This window comes from Ahaetulla prasina, chromosome 4 (assembly GCF_028640845.1).
Source record: "Ahaetulla prasina isolate Xishuangbanna chromosome 4, ASM2864084v1, whole genome shotgun sequence".
Lineage (NCBI taxonomy): Eukaryota > Metazoa > Chordata > Lepidosauria > Squamata > Colubridae > Ahaetulla > Ahaetulla prasina.
Window position 1 is genome coordinate 11,234,007 of NC_080542.1, and position 24,054 is coordinate 11,258,060.

General features: G+C 47.4%; 1 protein-coding gene across 9 annotated transcripts in view; it reads left to right on the forward strand.

The window, feature by feature from the left end:
- CHD8 (chromodomain helicase DNA binding protein 8) overlaps positions 1-24,054 on the forward strand; it is a 132,692-nt gene that overhangs the window by 35,700 nt on the left and 72,938 nt on the right. For all 9 annotated transcript variants that reach the window (XR_009154843.1, XM_058180335.1, XM_058180339.1 and 6 more), the window contains 5 exons: positions 2,337-2,720; positions 12,305-12,678; positions 12,779-12,893; positions 17,756-17,950; positions 22,908-22,976. Coding sequence is in view for 8 of the 9 variants with exons in the window: in XM_058180335.1 (XP_058036318.1) it covers positions 2,337-2,720; positions 12,305-12,678; positions 12,779-12,893; positions 17,756-17,950; positions 22,908-22,976 (1,137 nt within the window). In the remaining variant the exon portion in view is untranslated. The remainder of the gene's footprint in view (positions 1-2,336; positions 2,721-12,304; positions 12,679-12,778; positions 12,894-17,755; positions 17,951-22,907; positions 22,977-24,054) is intronic.

Consider the following 24,054-nt stretch of genomic DNA (forward strand, 5'->3'; position numbering starts at 1 on the left):
ATAGACCTTTTGCTGAAAAAAAGGGGAAAAAATGAACTTGTGATTTATGAATATGATGATTAGAAAGAGTAGCTTATGGAAGTGAAAAATCATGTAACCTTAAGAGAAGATAAAATATAAATGCAAAATTTATAACTGTTGTCAAAAATACCAAAAACTGCTTCCTATAACAGCTTTTTCTATTTTCCTTCTATTCTCTCATTTTCTTTGTTTCTTTTCTGATGTTTGTCTTGCTTTTTTTTTTTTTTTTTGTCTTTTAAAAAAATTCTTCAATAGAAAAATGATGTTAAAAGTAAATAAAGTTCAGGCCACAGTTCTAAGACAGCGTTTGTCAACACGGGGGAATTCTGGGAGTTGAAGTCCACACATTTTAAAGTTTCTAAGCTTGAGAACTTGGCGTTAAGGCAGAGGTGTCAAACTCAAGGCCCACGGGTCAGATGCAGCCCTGTGGGGTGCTTATATCTGGCCCACCGTGGCCCATTTTTGGCCGCAATGGACCCCGGCAGCCAGCGGTGAAATGTAAAATTTGTTACTACCAGTTCTGTGGGCGTGGCTTGGTGGTGGTGGGGTAATGTGACTGGGTGGGCATGGCCAACTTTTTTTTTTTACTTTTACTTTTAAAAGCACTTTTTCTACAACCTCTTCGGCCAAAGAGGTTGTAGAAAAAAATGCTTTTAAAAGGCTCTGACGATACCAGCTGAGCTGCGTGATCATCAGAGGCTTTTTTTTTTTTTTTACTTTTAAAAGCATTTGTTCGGCCGAAGAAAAAAATGCTTTTAAAAGTAAAAAAAAAACCAAAAACCCTCTGATGAACGCACGGCTCAGCTGGGCATGGGGGAGGGGGCGAGCAGGGATTTTTGCTACTGGTTCTCTGAACCACCCGCCTCCATTGCTACCGGATTGGGCGATCCGGTCCGAACCGGGAGCATTTCACCCCTGACTACAGACCTCTGTCAGCGAAAACTGAGAAAGGGAAAGAGGAAAGAAAAAAGATGGGAAGAGAATAAGGAAGGGAAAATAAGGAAAGAGGGGGAAGGGAGAAGAAAGGAGAATGAAGAGGGAAGGAAAAAGGAAAGGAAGAAAGGAAGGCGATTTTAAACGATCAGGGAAGCTAGAGCCTATTGCTTTCTGTCATGCCAGATGTCCAAGCGCAGGGACATATTTGAAACGTTCAGATTCTTAGCTCTTTGCCACAGCTTTGCCATAGAGTTCCGAGCGATCCACTATGGGAAGAGACAAGGCCCAAAAAAAGTTTGTGTCTGTAACCTTTGGGATGAGCTGGAGTTTATGGCTGCAGGGCTTCCCCAGCCAGGCTGATCCAAGCGTTTGCTAAAGGCCAGGTTTCAGATTTGCATTTTTGCTGAAGCAAAGACCATAAGAAATCTCTTCTTTGTGTTCCTGTGGCTTATGCAGCTAAGCCTGTGGTCACTTTTTTCTTTTTTCTTTTCTTTTAAAGGGTGCCTGTTACCTGTGTGTTTATGTGCACCTGTATATATACAGTATAGTCTCCCACTTTTCTGCGTATGGAATTAGCGGCAGTCATAAGTATTTTCCAGTTCTAGCTTGAGAGCAATGTTTGCGGTGTGAGTGCGTGTGTTTATTGATGAAGTTGTTTGTTTATTTGGCCACCCCTCTGATAGAAGTGACTCAGGGTGGCATTCGGGGCTTAAAACCAAACGATAAAATTAAAGCCAACCCTGATAATAAATATTTAGGATTTCTTTTGTTTCTTTAAGCCATTCCTAACTTAACAGCTTGTCGATCTGAAACAAGATCTTGTCGATTGAGCTTGTCAATCGAATGGTCGGCAGTTCAGCAGTTCGAACCCCTTGTGCCGTGTAATGGGGTGAGCTCCTGTGACTTGTCCTAGGTTCTGCCAACTTGGCAGTTCGAAAACACATAACAAAATGCAAGTAGAAAAATAGGGATCACCTTTGGTGGGAAGGTAACAGTGTTCTGTGCGCCTTTTGCCGGCCATATGACCATGGAGACGTCTTTGGACAGCGCTGGCTCTTCGGCTTTGAAACGGAGATGAGCACCACCCCCTAGAGTCAGGAACAACTAGCACATATGTGTGAGGGGAACCTTTACTTTTAACTTACAGCAGAAGACACAAAGATAAAAGTAATCAGACATCAAAGGTTGCTTAACCCTCCTAGCACAAATGTCTGGAGGAGTATCTTGATTCTGTTTATATCTTTGTGGGGGTTTTTTTGGCGGGGGTGGGCGGAGGTCCTATATGTGCAGGGAAAAAAAATGTTGTGATTATATCTTTGATGCCCAGGCATTGCAGCCTGCAAGAACTGACCACCTCTCTCCTGTTTTCTTCCTCTCAGGGAGAGTCTAAACGCATCACCTTGGTTCTCCAGCAACCCCCAGCGGCTGGAAATGCTCCGGGACAGCGGCAAGTTGTTTTGGGCAGTTTGCCTGGCAAGATTGTCCTTCAAGGGAATCAGCTGGCTGCCCTAAGCCAGGCCAAAGGAGTGCCGGGGCAACCTGCCAAAGTGGTGACCATCCAGCTACAGGTTCAACAGCCAGGACAGCAACAGCAATCCAGCGGCCAGCCGGGGACGCAGAAGATCCAGCTCTTGCAGCCGACCACGGCCGGCGCCTCCGGCCAGCAGACCCCTTTAGGCGTACCCGCGGTCCAACAAGCCCAAGTGGTTGGGGGCACAGGTCAAAGGGTGACGGTCCCCGTCAAAGTCGTGCTGCAGCCACAGGTAAGGGAAACGATCCTTCCCAGAAGTTGGGAAGAAGGCTTTTAAGTTTAGTTTCGTACAGTTTACTTTATTGTCATTGCACCTCGTACAACGAAATTAAATGCCATCTTCAGTAGACATTATAACTATAAAAATAACACAAAACACAGATCCTTCACATTCTATATAATTGAAATTGAAAACCCGATATTGCATTAATATCGCAATGGGTCGGACACGACTTCGCAACGAACAACAAAATACCGTAGAATTCAGTATAGTTACTGCCCTGGGATAGAAGCTATTTTTCAGCCTATTTGTCCTTGTTCGTATTGTCCTGTACGGTCTGCCAGATGGTAATAGTTCAAAAAAAAAAAAAAAAAAGGGGTGCCCAGCATGAGATGGAGCTTTAAGAATGTTTTGAACTTTCTTAAGGCCGCGGGAGCTAGAAAGCTCTTCCAAAGAGGGGAGAGGGCAACCAATGATCCTCTGGGCAATTGTTGTGGCTCCGGCCCCCGAGCCGAGCCTGCCCTCATGGAGGAGAGTGACTCGGAGAGTGAGGGAGAAGAGCCAGCAAGGCCTCCCTCGCCAGGACCCTCCTCGCTGGCACTACCCCAAGTTCCAGCTGCAGGCCAGGAGGAGGAGCTGACAAAGCCTTCCTCTCCCGCACCCTCCTCCTCCCTGGCAACATCTCAAGTCCCAGCTGCTGATGATCAATCCTGGATCGACCCGAGGCAGCGACTTAAAGATAAGCGTGTGCAACAGAGGAAAAGGTGTGGCAGGCTCAGAGAGTGCTGAGTCACGGAGCCACACCCCATAGGGGATAAAAGCGGGTGGAGCTGCCGTCGGGCTTCGTGACGGACAAAAATCTACCCAGCGTGTGTTGCAGCTCGGTCGCTCGGGAGTTAAAGGCCTTCCTTTCCTGTAAGCTTGGCAACGGGACTGGGACACGAGTGCTTTTATCTCTGTCCGAGATTAAGGCTTCAGAACTTGGCAGGCCCTGCACGGTCGCTGCCAAGTCTTGTGCTTCCTACAGAAGAATCAGGTCTGTGTCAATAAAAGGACTGTGAAATTCGTGTTTCTCCATGAAGTGGAAGTGGGGACAGAACAGCAATGATGTTAACCCTCTGGAGCGTTGTTCTATCTGCCACTGTGCAATTGGCAAACCATACACAGGAGCAGTAAGTTAAAATACGTTCTATGTGCAGCAGTAGAAGGTCACCAGCAGTTTTTCATTCAGTTGTTGTTTCCTGAAATGTCTCAGGTGGTATAATCTCTGCTGGGCCCTTTTGACCGGTGCTGCAATTTAAGCACCCCAGGTCAGGTCCTCTTTTATGATAACACCCAGAAACTTAAAACTGGCCACTTGCTCCACTCAGTCTTCATTGATAACCAAGGGCTGGATGTCTGATCTATTCCTTCTATAGTCCACTTATAAGCTCTTTTACAACATGATAAAGAAAGCATTATTGGAGAAACAAGGTTGGTTTGGTTGACCTTAAGTCCTAAAAAAAGTTGCAAAAAAAGAAAGCAAGTTTAGTGTACGTGTGGAAATCCTGAATTTGTATCTGATTTTTAGAAATTATAATTCTGCTATGTTGAAGCACCCAGTCCACATCCTGTCTCTCACATTGGCAAAAGAAATGCCCTCGTCTTTTGCCTGGCAGAACAAAAATGCATTTGTTTGTTGTATCTTGGCTTTATTATTTTCACAACTACTTGAAGGTGGAAAACATATCCAACGCACCTATTTTGTTCCACAAAATCTCCCCTATTTTGTTTCTCCTATTTTCCCCACAACAATCCTGTAAGTTGGGTTGGGCTGAGACAGAGCAACGGGCTCAAAATCACCGGTTTTCATGCCTAAGGCGGGACTAGAACTCACCGTTCTCCAGGTGATGGGCCCAAAGTCAGCCAGCCGGTTTTCATGCCTAAGGCGGGACTAGAACTCACCGTCTTGTGGCGATTGGCCAAAGTCACACAGCCGGCTTTCATGGCTAAGCCTATGAAATATCCTGCATTTTAACCGGTAAGTTTAATTGATTGAACAGCAATAGACAATCACTGATTTTTCTTGTACGTACTCAGCTCCTTGTCTTTTAAAGAGATTTGTGCTAGTTACAAAAGGCCCAAATCAGGGCTGTCAAACTCACAAGCCTGCGGGCCATATGCATCACACACTGGCCATGCCCACGCCCGGTTTAAAGGGCGAAAAAAAACCCCTGATACATCACGTGACGACACAAGTGTGACACCCCTGGCCTAAATGAATATAGCCTTCATTCGTTGCTTGAGTGTGAAAATATTGGAACTGTTCTGTCCTAGGCTTCCTGATACAGTAAAAAACACACAATTAGTCCCAAAAACCCTCTTTTTATTTCAGCGGCTGTGAATTTTGTTCATTCATAGCCTGTGCCTGAATCACAAAGTCCGACAGAAGTCTGCCACAGTCCTTCGGGATAACGCTAATAATCACCCACCTTTATTTCCTTTGACACGCTGCCGAAAACCTAATTGGCAATTAGCTTTGCAAGGCCACACGGAGCACAGAGTCAAAAAACGGAGCTTCAGAATGTAAATCGACCAGAACGAACAAAGTTGCTTCCCGCAAAGGCTCATGTGCCTTTGCTCCTCCTTTATGTCTTATGGGAGGAGCCAATCATCTCCAAGCCTTACTCCCAAGTTGTCCCTTTTGTCTTAACTGTTCTTGCCTTCTGGCAGCTGTGTGCATGCGTGCACTGGGAACAGGCTGTCCCTGTTCTTCTGCCTCTCTGACGTCAGACTCCGGAGGCTCTGGGTCCAGGCCCCCATCTCTGCCTACGACGCAGAGTCCTCATCTGAGCCTTCCCCCGACTCCAGGACTGGCCCATGTTCCTCCCCAGCCTCCTCACTGTCCGACTCTGCTGCCAGCTCTGCATGCTGCCAGCGGACCACAACAGGAACAGAGGCAGTGACTTGTGTCTGGTCTCTTTTCCTCAAGTAATCAAGTGAGGTGGAAGGCCTTTTAAAGAAAGATCATAAAGTGGCAGAGGAGCTGAATAAATTGCTTGCTTCCTTGCAGAAGATGCCCGTTGCATGGCCTGATCCTCCCAATGGAACTGCCGTAAGGCGACATAACGTCAGAAACAACATTTTATTTATAACCCGCCTTTTATTATTTTTACAAATCACTCAAGAGGGCAAACGCATGCAACACACCTGCCCCCTCCTCTTTTCCCCACAACAACTCTGTGAGGTGAATTGGGCTGAGAGAGAGAGGGACTGGCCCAAGGTTACCTAGCTGTTTTTCGTTAAATAAAAGAAGCAAATTACCCACAGTGAACACAGACTGTCGTTACACGTGCTGGTTGCCTGTCAAGAATATGCAACAAATCAATGCTCTGAATGTATTTCCAGACTTCTCAGGATTGGTCTTGAGATCCTAGACCAGTGATGGCTAAGAAAAACAGCACTTCCCGCCCCACCGGAAGTCGGCAAACGAGCCATTTCCAGCCTCAGGAGGGGCTCTGAGGGGAAGGAAAGCCGTTTTCGCCCTCCCCAGCCTCCTAGAAAGGCTCTGGGGCCTGAGGAGAGCAAAAAACAGGCCTTTCCCACCCACCCACGCCCCCAGGCTCTCTGGAGGTAGGAAACAGCCTATTTCCATACTGCTGGTGGGCCCAGAAGGCCCAAAAATCAGGAGCTGAGCTCGCGTGCCCACCAATACCACCTGTGGCACGCGGGCCGTAGGTTCGCCATCACAGTCCATGACTGTTCATACAGTCACTTATAAAATGTATATTTATGTCTTACAAACTTCCCAGAGTTTGTTTATTTTTTCTTATCAATGTCAGTAGATGGCATTCATTTAAATAGTGCTAGCCCAAGGCAGCAAAACCCTTGGAGTGGCTTTCCTATAAATTTATTGAACAGATTTATAGGATTGCCCATTTCAAATTGTGACTCCGGACCGTACGCGACACAAAAACAAAAAGAACCACATAACAAAAACAACAACAACAACTATCCAACATACATGTAGTTTTTTCACTTATGACCATAATTGAGCCCAGAATTATGCAAGTCATTAAGTAAGCCATCATATGGCCGACCTAATTTGATGTCATTTCTTGTGGCGGTTGTGAAGTGACTCACCATAGTTGTTCAGTGGGTTGTTAAGCAAAACCCACGGTCGTTCAGTGAACCCATTTTCTGCAGTGCGTGTTCTTGCTGGAAAACGGAATACCGTTTTCAAGCCCAAAAAATCCCCTCATAAACCATGGTTGTGTTACCATGGGACACTGCAAAGGGATGTAAATGTGGGCTAGTTGCCGAGTGCCTGAAATGCGATCATGCAGTTGTGGAGAAGGGCAGGTGCCAGAAGATCAAAGCCAAGTCATAAGTACAATGGGGGGGAGGGGGGGTTCGTCGTAACGGCCGTCTCCAGGAGAGCTTTTTACCAGGTTCGCCTGGTTCGCCAGTTGCGTCCCTTTCTAGACCGGGACGCCTTATGCACGGTCACTCATGCTCGTGACATCTCGCCTGGACTACTGCAATGCTCTCACATGGGGCTCCCTTGAGGAGCACCGGAGACTCAGTTAGTTCAGAATGCAGCTGCGCGGGTGATAGAGGGAGCCCCTCGTGGCTCCCATGTAACACCTCTCCTGCGCAGACTGCACTGGCTGCCTGTGGTTTTCCGGGTGCGCTTCAAGGTTTTGGTAATGATCTTCAAAGCGCTCCATGGCATAGGGCCGGGTTACTTACGGGACCATCTGCTGCCACCGATTGCCTCCCATCGACCCGTGCGCTCTCACAGGGAGGGACTCCTCAGGGTGCCGTCGGCCAGGCAGTGCCGACTGGCGACACCCAGGGGAAGGGCCTTTTCTGTGGGGGCTCCCACCCTCTGGAGCAGAGCTCCCCAGGACTTCGTCAACTTCCGACCTTCGGACCTTCCATGAGCTTAAGACACACTTATTCATTTGCGCAGGGCTGGACTAGATTTTTAAGTTTTTTAAATTTTTAAATGCTTAAATTTTAGATTTGGTTTTAAATTGGGTTTTATTATTTATATGTCTATTTTAATTATTTGGCCGATATAATAAGTTTTTTAGATGAATGTTTTACTTTGTATATTTATGTGTTTTTATATGGCTGTACACCGCCCTGAGTCCCTAGGGAGATAGGGCGGTATAAAAATATGAATAAATAAATAAATAAATAAATAAATAAATAAAACTTCCAACAGTTGCTAAGTGACCGCTTGTAAGTTGAGGACCACCCTATTAAATGGGGGCCAGACATCCTAATAAAAAGAACCGAAAGGGGACCAAAAAGTGACCAGCGACATATAGTAAGAGCTATAGTAAGGGAACCCAGAAAAAATCGTTGAGGTTGGTTTGCATAACATCTTAATAATAATAGCGTGAGCCGTGGTGGCGCAGCGGTTGGAATGCAGTATTGCAGGCTACTTTTTTTTTTATTTGCATTTATATCTCGCCCTTCTCTGAAGACTCAGGGCAGCTTACACTATGTTAAGCAATAGTCTTCATCCATTTGTATATTATATACAAAGTCAACTTATTGCCCCCAACAATCTGGGTCCTCATTTTACCTACCTTATAAAGGATGGAAGGCTGAGTCAACCTTGGGCCTGGTGGGACTTGAACCTGCAGTAATTGCAAGCAGCTGTGTTAATAACAGACTGTCTTAGCAGTCTGAGCCACCAGAGGCCCTACTTCTGCTGACTGTCGCTGCCAGCAGTTCGATTCGCACCAGGCTCAAGGTTGACTCGGCCTTCCATCCTTCCGAGGTTGGTAAAATGCAGGCCCAGATTGTTGGGGGCAGTAGGCTGACCCCGTAAACCGCTTTAGAGAGGGCTATACAGCCCTGTGAAGTGGTATACGGGTAGTCCTTGAGTTATGACCACAACGGAGCCCAAAATTTTGCATGTTGTGTTAAGCGAGACATTTGTTAAGTGACTTTTGCCCTATTTTTATTATTATTTATTCATTCATTCATTCATTCATTCACATTTTATAAAGCGGAATACCGTTTTCAAGCCCAAAAAATCCCCTCATAAACAATGGTTGTGTGACCATGGGACACTGCAAAGGGATGTAAATGTGGGCTAGTTGCCGAGCGCCTGAAATGCGATCATACAATTGTGGAGAAGGGCAGGTGCCAGAAGATCAAAGCCAAGTCATAAGTACAATGGGGGAGGGGTTCGTCATAGCCGTGCCGTCTCCAGGAGAGCTTTTACCAGGTTCGCCTGGTTCGCCAGTTCGTCCCTTTCTAGACCGGGGCGCCTTATGCACGGTCACTCATGCTCGTGACATCTCGCCTGGACTACTGCAATGCTCTCTACATGGGGCTCCCTTGAGGAGCACCGGAGACTCAGGTAGTTCAGAATGCAGCTGCGCGGGTGATAGAGGGAGCCCCTCGTGGCTCCCATGTAACACCTCTCCTGCGCAGACTGCACTGGCTGCCTGTGGTTTTCTGGGTGCGCTTCAAGGTTTTGGTAATGATCTTCAAAGCGCTCTATGGCATAGGGCCGGGTTACTTACGGGACCATCTGCTGCCACCGAATGTGTCCCACCGGCCCATGCGCTCTCACAGGGAGGGACTCCTCAGGGTGCCGTCGGCCAGGCAGTGCCGACTGGCGACGCCCAGGGGGAGGGCCTTTTCTGGGGGGGCTCCCACCCTCTGGAACGAGCTCCCCCCCGGGCTTCGTCAACTTCCGACCTTGGACCTTCCGCGAGCTTAAGACACACTTATTCATTTGAGGGCTGGACTAGATTTTTAAGTTTTTTAAATTTTTAAATGCTTAAATTTTAGATTTGGTTTTAAACTGGGTTTTATTATTTATATGTCTATTTTAATTATTTGGCCGATATAATAAGTTTTTTAGATGAATGTTTTACTTTGTATATTTATGTGTTTTTATATGGCTGTACACCGCCCTGAGTCCCTAGGGAGATAGGGCGGTATAAAAATATGAATAAATAAATAAATAAATAAATAAATAAATAAAACTTCCAACAGTTGCTAAGTGACCGCTTGTAAGTTGAGGACCACCCTATTAAATGGGGGCCAGACATCCTAATAAAAAGAACCGAAAGGGGACCAAAAAGTGACCAGCGACATATAGTAAGAGCTCCAGAGGGAACCCAGAAAAAATCGTTGAGGTTGGTTTGCATAACATCTTAATAATAATAGCGTGAGCCGTGGTGGCGCAGCGGTTGGAATGCAGTATTGCAGGCTACTTTTTTTTTTATTTGCATTTATATCCCGCCCTTCTCTGAAGACTCAGGGCAGCTTACACTATGTTAAGCAATAGTCTTCATCCTTTTGTATATTATATACAAAGTCAACTTATTGCCCCCAACAATCTGGGTCCTCATTTTACCTACCTTATAAAGGATGGAAGGCTGAGTCAACCTTGGGCCTGGTGGGATTTGAACTTGCAGTAATTGCAAGCAGCTGTGTTAATAACAGACTGTCTTAGCAGTCTGAGCCACCAGAGGCCCTACTTCTGCTGACTGTCGCTGCCAGCAGTTCGATTCGCACCAGGCTCAAGGTTGACTCGGCCTTCCATCCTTCCGAGGTTGGTAAAATGCAGGCCCAGATTGTTGGGGGCAGTAGGCTGACCCCGTAAACCGCTTTAGAGAGGGCTATACAGCCCTGTGAAGCGGTATACGGGTAGTCCTTGAGTTATGACCACAACGGAGCCCAAAATTTTGCATGTTGTGTTAAGCGAGACATTTGTTAAGTGACTTTTGCCCTATTTTTTATTTATTTATTTATTCATTCATTCATTCATTCATTCACATTTTTATACCGCCCTTCTCCGAAGACTCAGGGTGGTGTACAGAAGTAAAAGGACAATAATCCAAAAACCATTTAAAATACCATAACAAAATTAAAAATCTAATTAAACTGCTGTATACTTAAAAATATTAGATAAAAATTACAAAAGATAAAAACCCCTGTTAAGAAACCCGCTAAAATCCCCAAATATTAAAATCAATCAATCAGGCCAGCCCCGCTAGGTGAAAAAAGAAAGTCTTGAGCTCGCGTTTAAAGGTCCGAAGATCAGGGAGAAGACGGAGTCCCACCGGCAGTTCATTCCACATTTTATGACTTTTCTTGCCATAGTTAAAGGAATCATCGCAATTGATAAGTTAGTAACCTAGTTGTTAAGTGAATCTGGAATTCCCCCGTTGACTTTGTATGTCAGAAGGTCGCAAAACGGGATCACGAGACCTTGGGACCTGTTTTCTGTCGTAAATATGAACCATCTGAATTTTGAGCCCATGTGCACGAGGATGCCACAAAGATCCTAACTGTGAAAAAATGGTCCTAAGTCACTTTTTTCACTGCTATCGTAATTTTGAACGGTCACCAAATGAACTGTTGTAAGTTGTGGGCGACCTGTATATGTCTTAAATGCTATTGCTATTAGGATACGTCGACTCCATGTAGTCTGTATTGGCTAGTGAAGAAAGGATCTATTTCCCTTTTCAGCCAGCTTAGAAATTTCGTGGTGGAATGGGTTCTCCTCACCTGTTACTCCCCCCTTGTGTTTCTGAAGTTATGGTAGAATAGAGTAGGGTAGGGTAGGGTAGGGTAGGATAGGATAGGGTAGGATAGGATAGGATAGGATAGGATAGGATAGGATAGGATAGGATAGGATAGGATCGGAGGCTGAATGGACCTTGGAGGTCTTCTAGTCCAACCCCCTGCTTAGGCAGGAAACCCTACACCACTTCAGACAAATGGTTGTCCCAACTTCTTTTTAAAAACTTCCAGTGTTGTTGGAGCATTCACAACTTCTGAAGGCAAGTTGTTCCACTGATTTAATTGTTGTAACTGTCAGGAAATTTCTCCTTAGTTCTTAGATTGCTTTTCTCCTTGATTAGTTTCCACCCATTGCTCCTTGTCCTGCCCTCGGGTGCTTTGGAAAATAGCTTGATTCCCACTTCTTTGTGGAAGCCCCTGAGATATTGGAAGACTGCTAACATGTCCCCCCAATCCTTCTTTTTCATTAAACTAGACCAGGGGTTTGCAACCTTAAACACTCAAAGAGCCATTTGGACCCGTTTCCCACAGAAAACACCGGGAACCACAAAACCTGGGTGGGCGCGGCCAACTCGAGGTCACTCACTCCCACCCGGTCACACGACACACCCCCAGCCACATCTACCCAGGTTTTGTAGCTCCCGGTGTTTTCTTTTCTCTAGGAAACAGGTATCTCTTTCTCTCTGTGTCTCTCCCCCCGCATCTTATCTCATCTCCCTCTCATCTTTCTCTCTCATTTCTCTCATCTCTCTATCTCATCTCTCTCTCTCTCTCTCTCTCCCTCTCCCTCCCCCCCTCTCTCTCTGGCTCATATTTAAATGATTGTCCATTAGGACTCCCAAGATCCCTCTCACAAGTACTACTATTGAGCAAGGTACCAGCCTTTAGTAAGAGCCTTTAGGTCTTCAGTTTTAGGAGCCTCAGAACTCCCCATCTACCCACCTTCAGGTAATGGGTTCTGTTCTTATCCATCTTCTGAATACCAGCCTCATATCTAGACAGAACCAGGATGTTTCATGGAGGACATCTTCTAATTCTGTAACCCTTTACAGGCCAGTTCGTCCCAAGGCAGCTCCTCAGGACTCTCAGTAGTGAAGGTGCTGAGCAGCAGTGAGGTGGCGGCCCTCCCGTCCTCCAGCGGTACACGCAGCAGCTCAGACGAATCCCGCAAGCTGGAGCATCAGAAGAAGCAGGAGAAGGCCAACCGGATCGTGGCAGAGGCCATCGCTCGGGCCCGAGCCCGGGGCGAGCAGAACATCCCACGGGTGCTGAACGAGGACGAGCTGCCTAGCGTTCGGCCAGAAGAGACGGGAGAACGCAAGCGGCGCCGGAAGGGCGGGGGTGAACGCATCCCCAAAGAGGACCGACCACGCAAGGGCAGGGGCCAGGCGGGATCCGGCAAGAGCAAAGGCCGAGGGAAACCCAGGTAAACGGGAGCGGAACAGTTTGAAGTGGAGGGCGGTTCTTCCTTTTCAAAGGAAGGAGATCCGGGTCATTTCCATTTGTGACATTCTCCTTTTTCCCAGCACGATCACGCCAGTTGTTGGGAAGAAACGGAAACGGAATGCTTCTTCAGACAATTCAGATGCTGAGGTGATGCCAGCCCAGTCTCCGCGTGAGGAGGAAGAGGCCAGTATCCAGGTGAGCCCAGAGGGCGACTCTCACTGGGGAGGGGATTAGCTAAATTAATGTTGCAGAGCTGGCAGAAGAGTCAGAGAGTGAGGAGGTTGGGGAGGAACCTGGTCCAGTCCTGGGGGCTGGGGAAAACTCAGATGAGGGCTCTGCGTTGGAGGCAGAGAGGGAGCTAGACAGCAATGAGACAGAGGAACAGCTGGAGCCTGTTCCCACTGTGTGCATGAGCAAAGATGCCAGAAGACAAGAAAAACTAAGAAAGCAGGGTCAACTTGGGAGTAACGCCACACTTTGAAAGTGATTGGCCCCTCCCATAGGAAACAAAAGGGGAAGAATGGGGTGTAGGCTTTTGCAGGAAACAATTCAGTTGGTCAGTCATTTCAAGAGTGGAAAATTCTGTTTGTGATTCTTAAGAGACTCTGTGCCAAGTTTTGCCTTTCACTGCATTTGGAAACTAGTTATCTGGCAGCTTTCCAAGTAAGATAAGGTTTGTGTTGATAAATATTCCTCTGAAAGATTTTTTGACAAGCCTTGCTGACTGGGAATGAAAGGAATTCACAGTCGTGTAAATAAAAGAGGTTTTGCCAGGACCAAGACTGCTTCATGCTTTTTAAGGAAGCCTAGGTCAGAACTGTTAAGGCTATACAAACAGCTCTGTTGCCACCGTTTCCCAAGAGAAAAGGGTTGACTCAGCGTTAAAAGACGCTTAGCTGGAAATCTGACTGCCTGGGTTTGAGACCCAGCGCCACACGATGGGGTGAGCTCCCGTTCCTTTTCCCAGCTCCTGCCAATCAAGCAGTTGTGAAAGCATGAAAATGAAATTAGATAAATAGGTACCACTTCGGTGAGAAGGGAACAGCGTTCCCTGCGCCTCAGCGTATACTCATGCTGGCCACATGAAGACCACAGGCAATGCTGGCTCCCTTGGCTATGTAACGGGAGCTGAGCACTGCCCCCACTAGACACCTTTCCCAAGAGAAAAAGGTCTCAGAGCTTGCTTTGCTTCACACGCATGGAGCCAAATAGTTGCCTTGCTTTGCTCCAACTCCTTTCTCTCACCCATTCACTGATCAGGAGGGTTGCGAGAGCATCTGTCATTGCATTTTAGAGCAAGCAGAGTGAAGCGCTCCAAAATGTGTTTGCAACACCAACCGCCTTATTAAAGCAGATTGCTTTGCTGAGATCTAGGAAATGAGCACGGATAAGAGAATTTGGTGGCCGCAATGGGGAAAATAAGATGGAATGGTGCAGTGGCCTAGAGGTGGAACTCTCGCCTCACAATCAGGAGGCTGTGAGTTCGATTCTAGGTAGAGACAGATACTTCTCTCTTTGAGGCACACTGAGAATATATCTGCTGAATAAAACTCCTCATTGGTGACAGGAAGGACATCTGGCCATTAAAACGCACTGCTTGCTCCATTCAGTTGCCCAGACTCCACCCCGCAAGGGATTATGGGGTCGTTAAATGAAAATGATGGTGGGGGAAAATAAGATGGGGAAGGAGTATCATGTATGTTCGCCATCTTGAGTTGTTTTAGGGGGCAGATTGCTACTACCGGTTCACACAAACTGTTCTGAACTGGTTGAATGCCACCTCGGAATAAGGTGGAATAAAAATTAAATAAATGATGCCTCTTCATTAAAATCCTTGCTTCACACAAATTTGAAAAACTGACACGTTTGCACGTCTGCCAGAAAAAGAAACCGCCTTATTTTTTCTCTCTGAACTTTTAAACAGGAAGGGTGAGCTTATTGGTTGTGACCGAGGCCCAAGTAGGTAGTAAGAAACTCAGTCCGTGAAAAAACAAACAAACTTTATGCGAACAGCTGAGAATTGCTTCATTCCCAGCGTCGTTCAGCTCAAATGCCTCCCAACACGAATTCCTCAGTCCTATCGCAAACCTTGGTCCAATTAGGCAAATTGCCAAAGGCCTTTCTTGGCAAACGTTCAGAAGTCACAAAAATAAAGGCAAGACATAGACGAAGCAGAAAACGAAGCTACCAACCTTGTTTTCCGGCAAAGCTCAAATGCCATTGCTGGCTCCCTTGGCTATGTAACGGGAGCTGAGCACTGCCCCCACTAGACACCTTTCCCAAGAGAAAAAGGTCTCAGAGCTTGCTTTGCTTCACACGCATGGAGCCAAATAGTTGCCTTGCTTTGCTCCAACTCCTTTCTCTCACCCATTCACTGATCAGGAGGGTTGCGAGAGCATCTGCCATTGCATTTTAGAGCAGGCAGAGCGAAGCACTCTGAAATGTGTTTGCAACACCAACCGTCTTATTAAAGCAGATTGCTTTGCTGAGATCTAGGAAATGAGCACGGATAAGAGAATTTGGTGGCCGCAATGGGGAAAATAAGATGGAGTGGTGCAGTGGCCTAGAGGTGGAACTCTCGCCTCACAATCAGGAGGCTGTGAGTTCGATTCTAGGTAGAGACAGATACTTCTCTCTTTGAGGCACACTGAGAATATATCTGCTGAATAAAACTCCTCATTGGTGACAGGAAGGATATCTGGCCATTAAAACGCACTGCTTGCTCCATTCAGTTGCCCAGACTCCACCCCGCAAGGGATTATGGGGTCGTTAAATGAAGATAATGGTAGGGGAAAATAAGATGGGGAAGGAGTATCATGTATGTTCGCCATCTTGAGTTGTTTTAGGGGGCAGATTGCTCCTACCGGTTCACACAAACTGTTCTGAACTGGTTGAATGCCACCTCGGAATAAAGTGGAATAAAAATTAAATAAATGATGCCTCTTCATTAAAATCCTTGCTTCATACAAATTTGAAAAACTGACACGTTTGCACGTCTGCCAGAAAAAGAAACCGCCTTATTTTTTTTCTCTGAACTTTTAAACAGGAAGGGTGAGCTTATTTGTTGTGACCGAGGCCCAAGTAGGTAGTAAGAAACTCAGTCCGTGAAAAAACAAACAAACTTTATGCGAACAGCTGAGAATTGCTTCATTCCCAGCGTCGTTCAGCTCAAATTAAAGCAAATGCCTCCCAACACGAATTCCTCAGTCCTATCGCAAACCTTGGTCCAATTAGGCAAACTGCCAAAGGCCTTTCTTGGCAAACGTTCAGAAGTCACAAAAATAAAGGCAAGACATAGACGAAGCAGAAAACGAAGCTACCAACCTTGTTTTCCGACAAAGCTCAAACGCCATTGCTGGTCTGTTTTAAGCCTTATGGGAGGGGCCAATCATCTCTTGGCCCTTCTCCCGAGTTGTCCTCTCTGCTTGAGCTGCTCTTGCCTTCTGGCAGCTCTTCTCATGCATGCATTAGGAACAGGCTCCTGCTGTTCCTCTGCCTCATTACTATCAGCCTCTGGAGGCTCTGGAGTCCGCACCTCATTTCCCGATGGCCCTGGCCTCACCTCAGCCTCATCGTTGTCCGACTCCGTTACCAGCTCCGTAGGCTGCTGACGGACCACAACAATATTCAAAGTCCAAAGAAAATGTTCAAGACCTTTGTCTTGTGGTTCTTTTGAATAATCAACAAGACTAAGAGGTGGCAATTCAAAAGAGGAACATTTGTGTGTCAGAAGTCACATAGTACTGAGCATTCCTTCTATTCTTGCGCTACGAATACGCACGCATAATCCTGTCTCTTAAAAATGACCCAAAATAAGGATCCAATCTCAAAATCCAAAGCAGAAGCAATAATTTCATTAGGCCGCAGACAAGTTTACATGCCTTCATGGTTGCTAGGATTCATGGTGCTTTATATGGAAGACTTTGCAGGTGGAATTTATCCTTCCAAAATGGGGAACTGAATCTTTGCTTGCTTCTTCTAAGATTTGGGGGAAAGTTTGACCTCCCAATATGACCTCACCAACATTTAGCTGATGGCATCCAGTTTTCTTAACAGAATAACAGAGTTGGAAGGGACCTTAGAGGTCTTCTAGTCCAACCCCTTGCTCAGGCAGGAAACCCCTATATCTGTGATGGCGAACCTATGGCATGTGTAACCATATCAGTGGGCACGTGAGCTCAGCTGATTTTTGGGCCTTCTGGGCCCACCAGAAGTAGGAAAACAGGCTGTTTCCTGCTTCCGGAGGGCTTGGAGGTGGGGGTGGGGAGGCCCATTTTTCTCTCTCACCTGGCTCCAGAGCCTCTCTCTGAGTCTGGGGAGGGCGAAAATGGTCTTCCCTGCACACACACTCCGGAGGCCCTCCGGAGGCCTCTCTAGGAGTCTCTGGAGGCTGGGGACAGCAAAAACGTCACTTCCTGTCCAACCGGAAGTTGGCAAACGGCCAGTTTCTGGCCTCCGGGGGGGGGAGTGGAAACGATTGTTTTTGCCCTCCCCAGACTCATAGAAAGGCTCTAGAGCCAGGTGAGAGAGAAAAACGGGCCTACCGGCCATCGCATGCCAGGAGCGGGGGTATATGTGACCCCACCTCATGCCTCCTGGCATGCAATGGCAAATAGGTTAGCCATCACTGCCCTATATCATTTCAGACAAATGGTTGTCTCTTCTTAAAAATCCCGGCTATTGTTTTTCCTTTCTCCCCTCTAAGAATTGAACTGATACAGATATGGTTTTGTTTTTTTTAATGATAAGTTATTTTCCTTAAAAGGAGTGGTGCGGTGGCCTAGAGGTAGAGCTCTCGTCTCACAATCAGGAGGCTGTGAGTTCAATCCTAGGTAGAGGCAGATATTTCTCTCTCTCTCTCTCTCTCGGCACACTGAGAATATATCCGCTGAACAAAACTCCACTTTGGCGACAGGAAGGGCATCTGGCCATTAAAACACTCTGCTAGCTCCATTAGCTTGCCCAGACTCCACCCGGCAAGGGCTTATGGGGTCGTTAAATGAAGATGAGGAAGATGTTATCTTCCTTAAACCAGTTCCTCTTCTCCCGGTCTCTAGAAACGGCGTTCGAACCGTCAGGTGAAGCGAAAGAAATATACAGAAGATCTGGACATCAAGATCACGGATGATGAAGATGACGAAGAGCTAGATGTGACCGGGCCCATTAAGACCGAACAGCTCCCAGCTCCAGAACCGCCTGCTCCGGAACCTATCCCTGAAGGAGAGACATTGCCATCAATGCAGTTCTTTGTGGTAAGGGGCTTCCTTATGTCATTTCCGCATAGTGTCCCACCTTGCTAGGTCTAGAGCAGGGGTGTCAAACTCTTATTTCATTGAGGGCCGCATCAGGGTTGTGTTTGACCTCAGGTTGAACGAGGTGGGCATGAACAGCCCAATGTCACTTGTGTTGGGGGTACCTGTGGTGCCAAATGCTAAGGCAAGATTTCCCTCAGACCCTCCCTCATTTTCACTATAATCTTCCTTCTCTTCTCTTCTCTTCTCTTCTCTTCTCTTCTCTTCTCTTCTCTTCTCTTCTCTTCTCTTCTCTTCTCTTCCCTTCCCTTCCCTTCCCTTCCCTTCCCTTCCCTTCCCTTCCCTTCCCTTCCCTTCTCTCGGCTTGCTCAGTCACAGTTGTGTCAGACGCCGTGCAAAGAAACAAGCTAACGTGGTTTTCTTTCCAATAATGACGTATTTTATTGGGTCTGCTACGAACAGGGTTTCAGTAAAAGTCGAGGTCTCTCTGTGTAAAGTCAGCGCTGAGAGATTCTGCCTCTCAGCCCCTTTTTAAACATCCCGTGCTGCTCAGGCCCCGCCCCATGGCTGAACTGCTCCGTTGATTGGATGCCCGGCCGCTCTCTCCCTCCTCGTCTGACATTTCCAGCTGCCACGTCATCTGCTAAATCCCGGAACTAAAGCAGCTCTTCCTAACGCCCAGCCCTCATCTCCCTCTATCCCGGCCACCAGTGTGCTGATACCTTTCCCATGCTTCCTAAACGCATTTCCCTGCACCCCTCGAACATGTCACCTCTTTGGATCTTTGATTAGGGGCTGCTCCCATGATCCGTATCCCTGTAGCGTCATGCGTCAAGCTGGAGCTGGGCTCGACACTCTCCTTCCCTCTTCATTCTCCTTTCTTCTTCCTTCCCCTCTTTCCTTATTTTTCCTTCCTGGCTATCTTCCCATCTTTTTTTTTCCCCTTTGCCTTTCCCTTTCTCCTTTCCTACCCCTTCTTGCATGCTCAAATGCAAAAGGGGAAACATTTCTCCTTTTGATTTATTTTTAGTTTGTTTCACTCTGTTTTAGTGAAAACAGAGCTCCAGGTAGTTTTTGCCAGCAGAGGGTTGCAGGAGGCCATCATGGCCAAAAGCAGAGCCCAGAAGGGTTGCGCGCAGCCCTCTTGAGCTCCATTTTCACTGCCAGACACCCCACGGGTCGGTCCTTTGTTGTTTCCAGTATGGTCCCACAGGCCAGATCTAAGCACTCCACAGGCCGCATCCAGAGTTTGACATCCCTGGTCAAGAATATGTCAGATATTCTGCACCACCATTTACAAAACCTCCCATGACCTTAATGACTCACTAAAAAGAATGCAGATGTCCAGCTGTCTGCAGGGAGTATAAAATCCTTCCATTCCCCACCATCCGACCCGGATACAGCACGGAGACAGCGTTGGTGGATGATCTCTGGAGGGCCAGGGACGGGTTATTCCTCTGCCCTGGTCTTATTAGATCTCTCAGCGGCTTTTGATACCATCGACCATGGTATCTTGCTGCGCCGGTTGGGGGGATTGGGAGTGGGAGGCACCGTGTATTGGTGGTTCTCCTCCTATCTCTCCGATCGGTCGCAGACGGTGTTGACGGGGGGGCAGAGGTCGGCCGCGAGGTGCCTCACTTGTGGGGTGCCGCAGGGGTCGATTCTCTCGCCCCTTCTGTTCAACATCTATATGAAGCCGTTGGGTGAGATCATCAGTGGCTTTGGGGTGAGATACCAGCTGTACGCTGATGATACTTAGCTGTACTTTTCCACCCCGGGCCACCCCAACGAAGCTGTTGAAGTACTGTCCCGGTGTTTGGAAGCCGTACGGGTCTGGATGGGGAGAAACAGGCTCAAGCTTAATCCCTCCAAGACGGAGTGGCTGTGGATGCCGGCACCCCGATTCAGTCAGCTGCAGCCGCAGCTGACTGTTGGAGGCGAGTTATTGGTCCCATAGGATAGGGTGCGCAACTTAGGTGTTCTCCTGGATGAACGGCTGTCGTTTGAAGATCATTTGACGGCCGTCTCCAGGAGGGCCTTCCACCAGGTCCGCCTGGTTCGGCAGTTGCGCCCCTTCCTTGATCGGGATGCCTTGTGCACAGTCACTCATGCGCTCGTTACCTCTCACTTGGATTATTGTAATGCTCTCTACATGGGGCTCCCCTTGAGGTGCACCCGGAGGCTGCAGTTAGTCCAGAATGCAGCTGCGCGGGTGATAGAGGGAGCTCCGCATAGCTCCCGTGTAACACCGCTCCTGCGCAGACTGCACTGGCTGCCTGTAGCCTTTCGGGTACACTTTAAGGTTTTGGTTACAACCTTTAAAGCGCTCCATGGCTTAGGGCCTGGGTACTTACGGGACCGCCTGCTGTTACCTTATGCCTCCCACCAACCCGTGCGCTCTCACAGAGAGGGACTTCTCAGGGTGCCGTCCGCCAAGCAATGCCGGCTGGCGGCCCCCAGGGGAAGATCTTTCTCTGTGGGAGCTCCCACCCTCTGGAACGAACTTCCCCCGGGTTTATGCCAAATACCTGACCTTCGGACCTTCCGCCGCGAATTGAAAACACATCTATTTATTCGCGCGGGGCTGGCCTAAATTTTATTGGTTTTAAATTTATTACTAATTTTAATGGGGTTTTTAGTTTTATATGGCCATCTTTATAATAAGTTTTTTAATTTGTATTTTAAATTGTATATTTTGTATTGTATTGTTTTGTTTTTATCTTGGCTGTACACCGCCCTGAGTCCTTCGGGAGAAGGGCGGTATAAAAATTGAATAAATAATAATAATAATAAAAATAATCCAGTCAGAACTGGAGAAGCTTCTTGGATGAGAAGCGAAACGTCTTCAAACAAAACCAGAAAGTCCACTCACCTCTTTGGGGGGAGGGGGGGGGAAGGACTTTTGGGACAACCGTGACCTGGATGTCTCAGAATCTCCATAGACATTTGGAAGGTTGAGTGTTTTGAATTGCCGCTATTTAGACTTAGACTATTTGTCACTTTGAATGTACACTAATCGGCATACATTAAAATGAAATTTCGTTGCCTACGGCTTTCAAAGGGTCATCACCTCCAATGCACACTACATAACCACGACAAAAATAAAATAAATACATTACAAAATTATGCACATACCCACATATATTATTATATGACACAGAGAAACAACACGGCCCAGTTTGGATGTATACATGTACAAGGCAAGAAAAACGAATCTTGTGAGTTTACCAGACGGATGGCATAGATCAGGGGTGTCAAACTCCCGGCCCGCAGGCCGGATCCAGCCCACAGTGCGGTCGGATCCACCCCGCGGAACCCTCCTAGTCTACTCAATGTGAAGAGAAAAGATCGGGCTGGCATAGTTTTGGCCCGGTCTACCCAGTTTGAAGGGGAAACATGCCAGCAGTTTGGGGATTAAGCATCAGGCTTCCCACGCTCACCCAGTGGCCACGCCCACCCAGTCAACCACACCCGACCGGACCCCTGATGTCAACCTCAGCCCTGATGTGGTGTTCTGTCCTCCTTCGCCTCCTTCCGAGTGATGGCTTAATTAGCCGGCACTATCAGCTCTGACAGCAAAATAGCGAGCGTCTGCCAAGTGTCTCTGTTATCTCCCTCAACGCCTATGAGTCACCCAGGAACAAACTTCAGCTCTTAGTTAATCAGTTGATTTGCCTGCTACGAAGAGACACAGCAGCTCTCGCCGCCTTTCATATTCTGTGGGGTGTGGCTCCATGACTCAGCACTTCCTAGGCCTGCCCCACCCCTGCTTCTGTTGTTTCCTCCTCTCCTGCCTACAAAACCTAGGGTCCAGCCAGGCCTGATTGCCATCAGCCGGGTCTGAAGGCATGGCCTGGGGGGGGGAAAGAGTCTGGGGACGGAGGTCTCGTTATCTCTTCCACCTGGCTTGCCTCTGGCTCCTGGAGCTGAGCCAGGGAAGCTGGTGCTCCCAAGGTAAGTCCTGACGGCCCTTCCCTTTCACTTTCCAAGTCACTTTCTGGCAGGAGGCCCGGCTCCAAGTCACTTTCTGGCAGGAGGCTCGGCTCGGGGGGCGCAGACACAACATGTGGCCCTCAATGAAATTGAGTTTGATACCCATGGTATAGATGGAACAAAACTGTTAAAGAATCTGGTATTTGTGGCTTCATGTAGCTCTCAAACGGGGCGTGGCACAAAGGCAACACAGCAGAGAATAAGTATGAGTCCCTTTATTAGCTCCAACTTTGCCCCCAACGTCTCTTTTCTTCTCAGGTCTGGAGAAAAACTCTCCCACAAACCTGTAACAGCCTTTGGCTGAAAATACTCCAATCCAAGTGTTATAAGCAGAGAACGTCCAACTATAATTCCAACAAGGCAAGATAAAGGAATTAATCCGGTAGGGCAAGCAAGATAAGGAGTTCCAGAAGTGAGGTAGCACGGCAGTAAATCAAACCAGGAGTTCCTGGGAGAATGCCAGGAACTCAGATAAAGCAGTTAACATGAGATGAACTCAGTGTTTGTTCCCGACAGCCACCCCTCCCAACTGCCTCTCCTTTAAACTCCATTCCCAGGTGGTGCCTTGTGAAGGGAATCAGGGGGCCCTTTCCTCCCTTGTAAGCCACGCAACCCACGTTGCTTTCTTTTCCATTCTTCCCTGTGCGCCCTAGGATGAGGAGGGAGTGGGCCTTGGTCTTCATCTGAAGCCCCTCTCCCTTGTTCTACCTCTCCACTACTCTGCCGAGCCTGACTTTGCCCTTCCCTAGTTTCCTCCACAGCCAATGGAGCAACTCACACTCTCTCTCTGTCTCCTCTCTCTCTCTCTCTCTCTCTCTCTCTCTCTTAGCTGTTTGTCTTCCCCCTCCTGACATGACAGTCCCAAAGACATCTGGATCAAAGCCCAGGCAGGGTGGTCCTTTGAATGCCTTCATTAAGTCCTCTCTTTTAACTATCCCTTCTTTCTCCCCCCTTCTGCCCAAAGGAAAACCCGAGTGAAGAGGATGCTGCCATCGTAGACAAGGTCCTGTCCATGCGAGTGGTGAAGAAGGAGGTAAGAACATTTGTATCTGCTGACAAGACTGAGTGATTTGTGGCTTTCCAGCCTGCCCCTGCTTTGCTTTTATTGTAAGGATTTGCTTTTCCAGATGGTGGGTGGGTGGGGAAGGGTCCAAAGCCACACAAGTCCTTTCGACTCGTTTTGTCCAGGCTCTTCATAGCAAACCCTCAAAATGCAGCTACAGGATTGTGCTCTCACAATGTTCTGATCCTAAGGCAGATGTAAGACAGGTGGCTAGATGGTTAGGCTAGATAAGATCAATCAATGAGAATAGAGCTGGAAGGGACCTTGGAGGTCTTCTAGCCCAGCCCCCTGCTCAAGCAGGACAACCCTGTACCATTTCAGACACGGGACTGTCCAGTCTGTTCTTTAAAAACCTGCAGTCATGAAATACCTACAACATCCGAAGGCAAGCTGTTCCACTGGTTAATTGTCCTCACTGTTAAGACCTCTATTTAATTTAATTTAAATTAAGATAAATGAATGGACAGAGGGAGGAGAGGATGAATTGACAAAGGATAGATAGCCAACCTTTCACAGATTTCTTTTACTTTTACCTTTACTTTACTATACTTTTACTAGACTTGACTTGACTTACTTCAGTTCACTTCACTTCACATTTACATTTCGTTCATTCTTTCATTCATTCATTTATTTGGCTTGTTTGTCGCTTATCTCGCCCACTGTGGTTGGCTTACATTAAAAGCCAATAAAACATTGACACAACAAGCAAAGATCAATGAATGGACAGAGGGACGGGGGGGGGGGGATGGATGGGCGGGTAGACAAAGGGATAGATAGCCAACTTTTCATAGATTTGTTCATTCATTCATTCAGCTTGTTTGTTGCTCATCTCACCCAGAGGTGACTCTGGATGGCTTACAAACATTAAAAGCCGAAGCAACGAACAGTCATCATTATAGTAATAATTGGAGAAGATCACAAAATGCAAAGGCCTGCCAATAGAAATAGAACAACTGTGGGAGAAGAAAGCGAAGGTTGTACCAAGGGTAATGGGTGTCTTAGGTGCAATCCCCAAAACAAACAGAGCATCACATGAACACTACACATG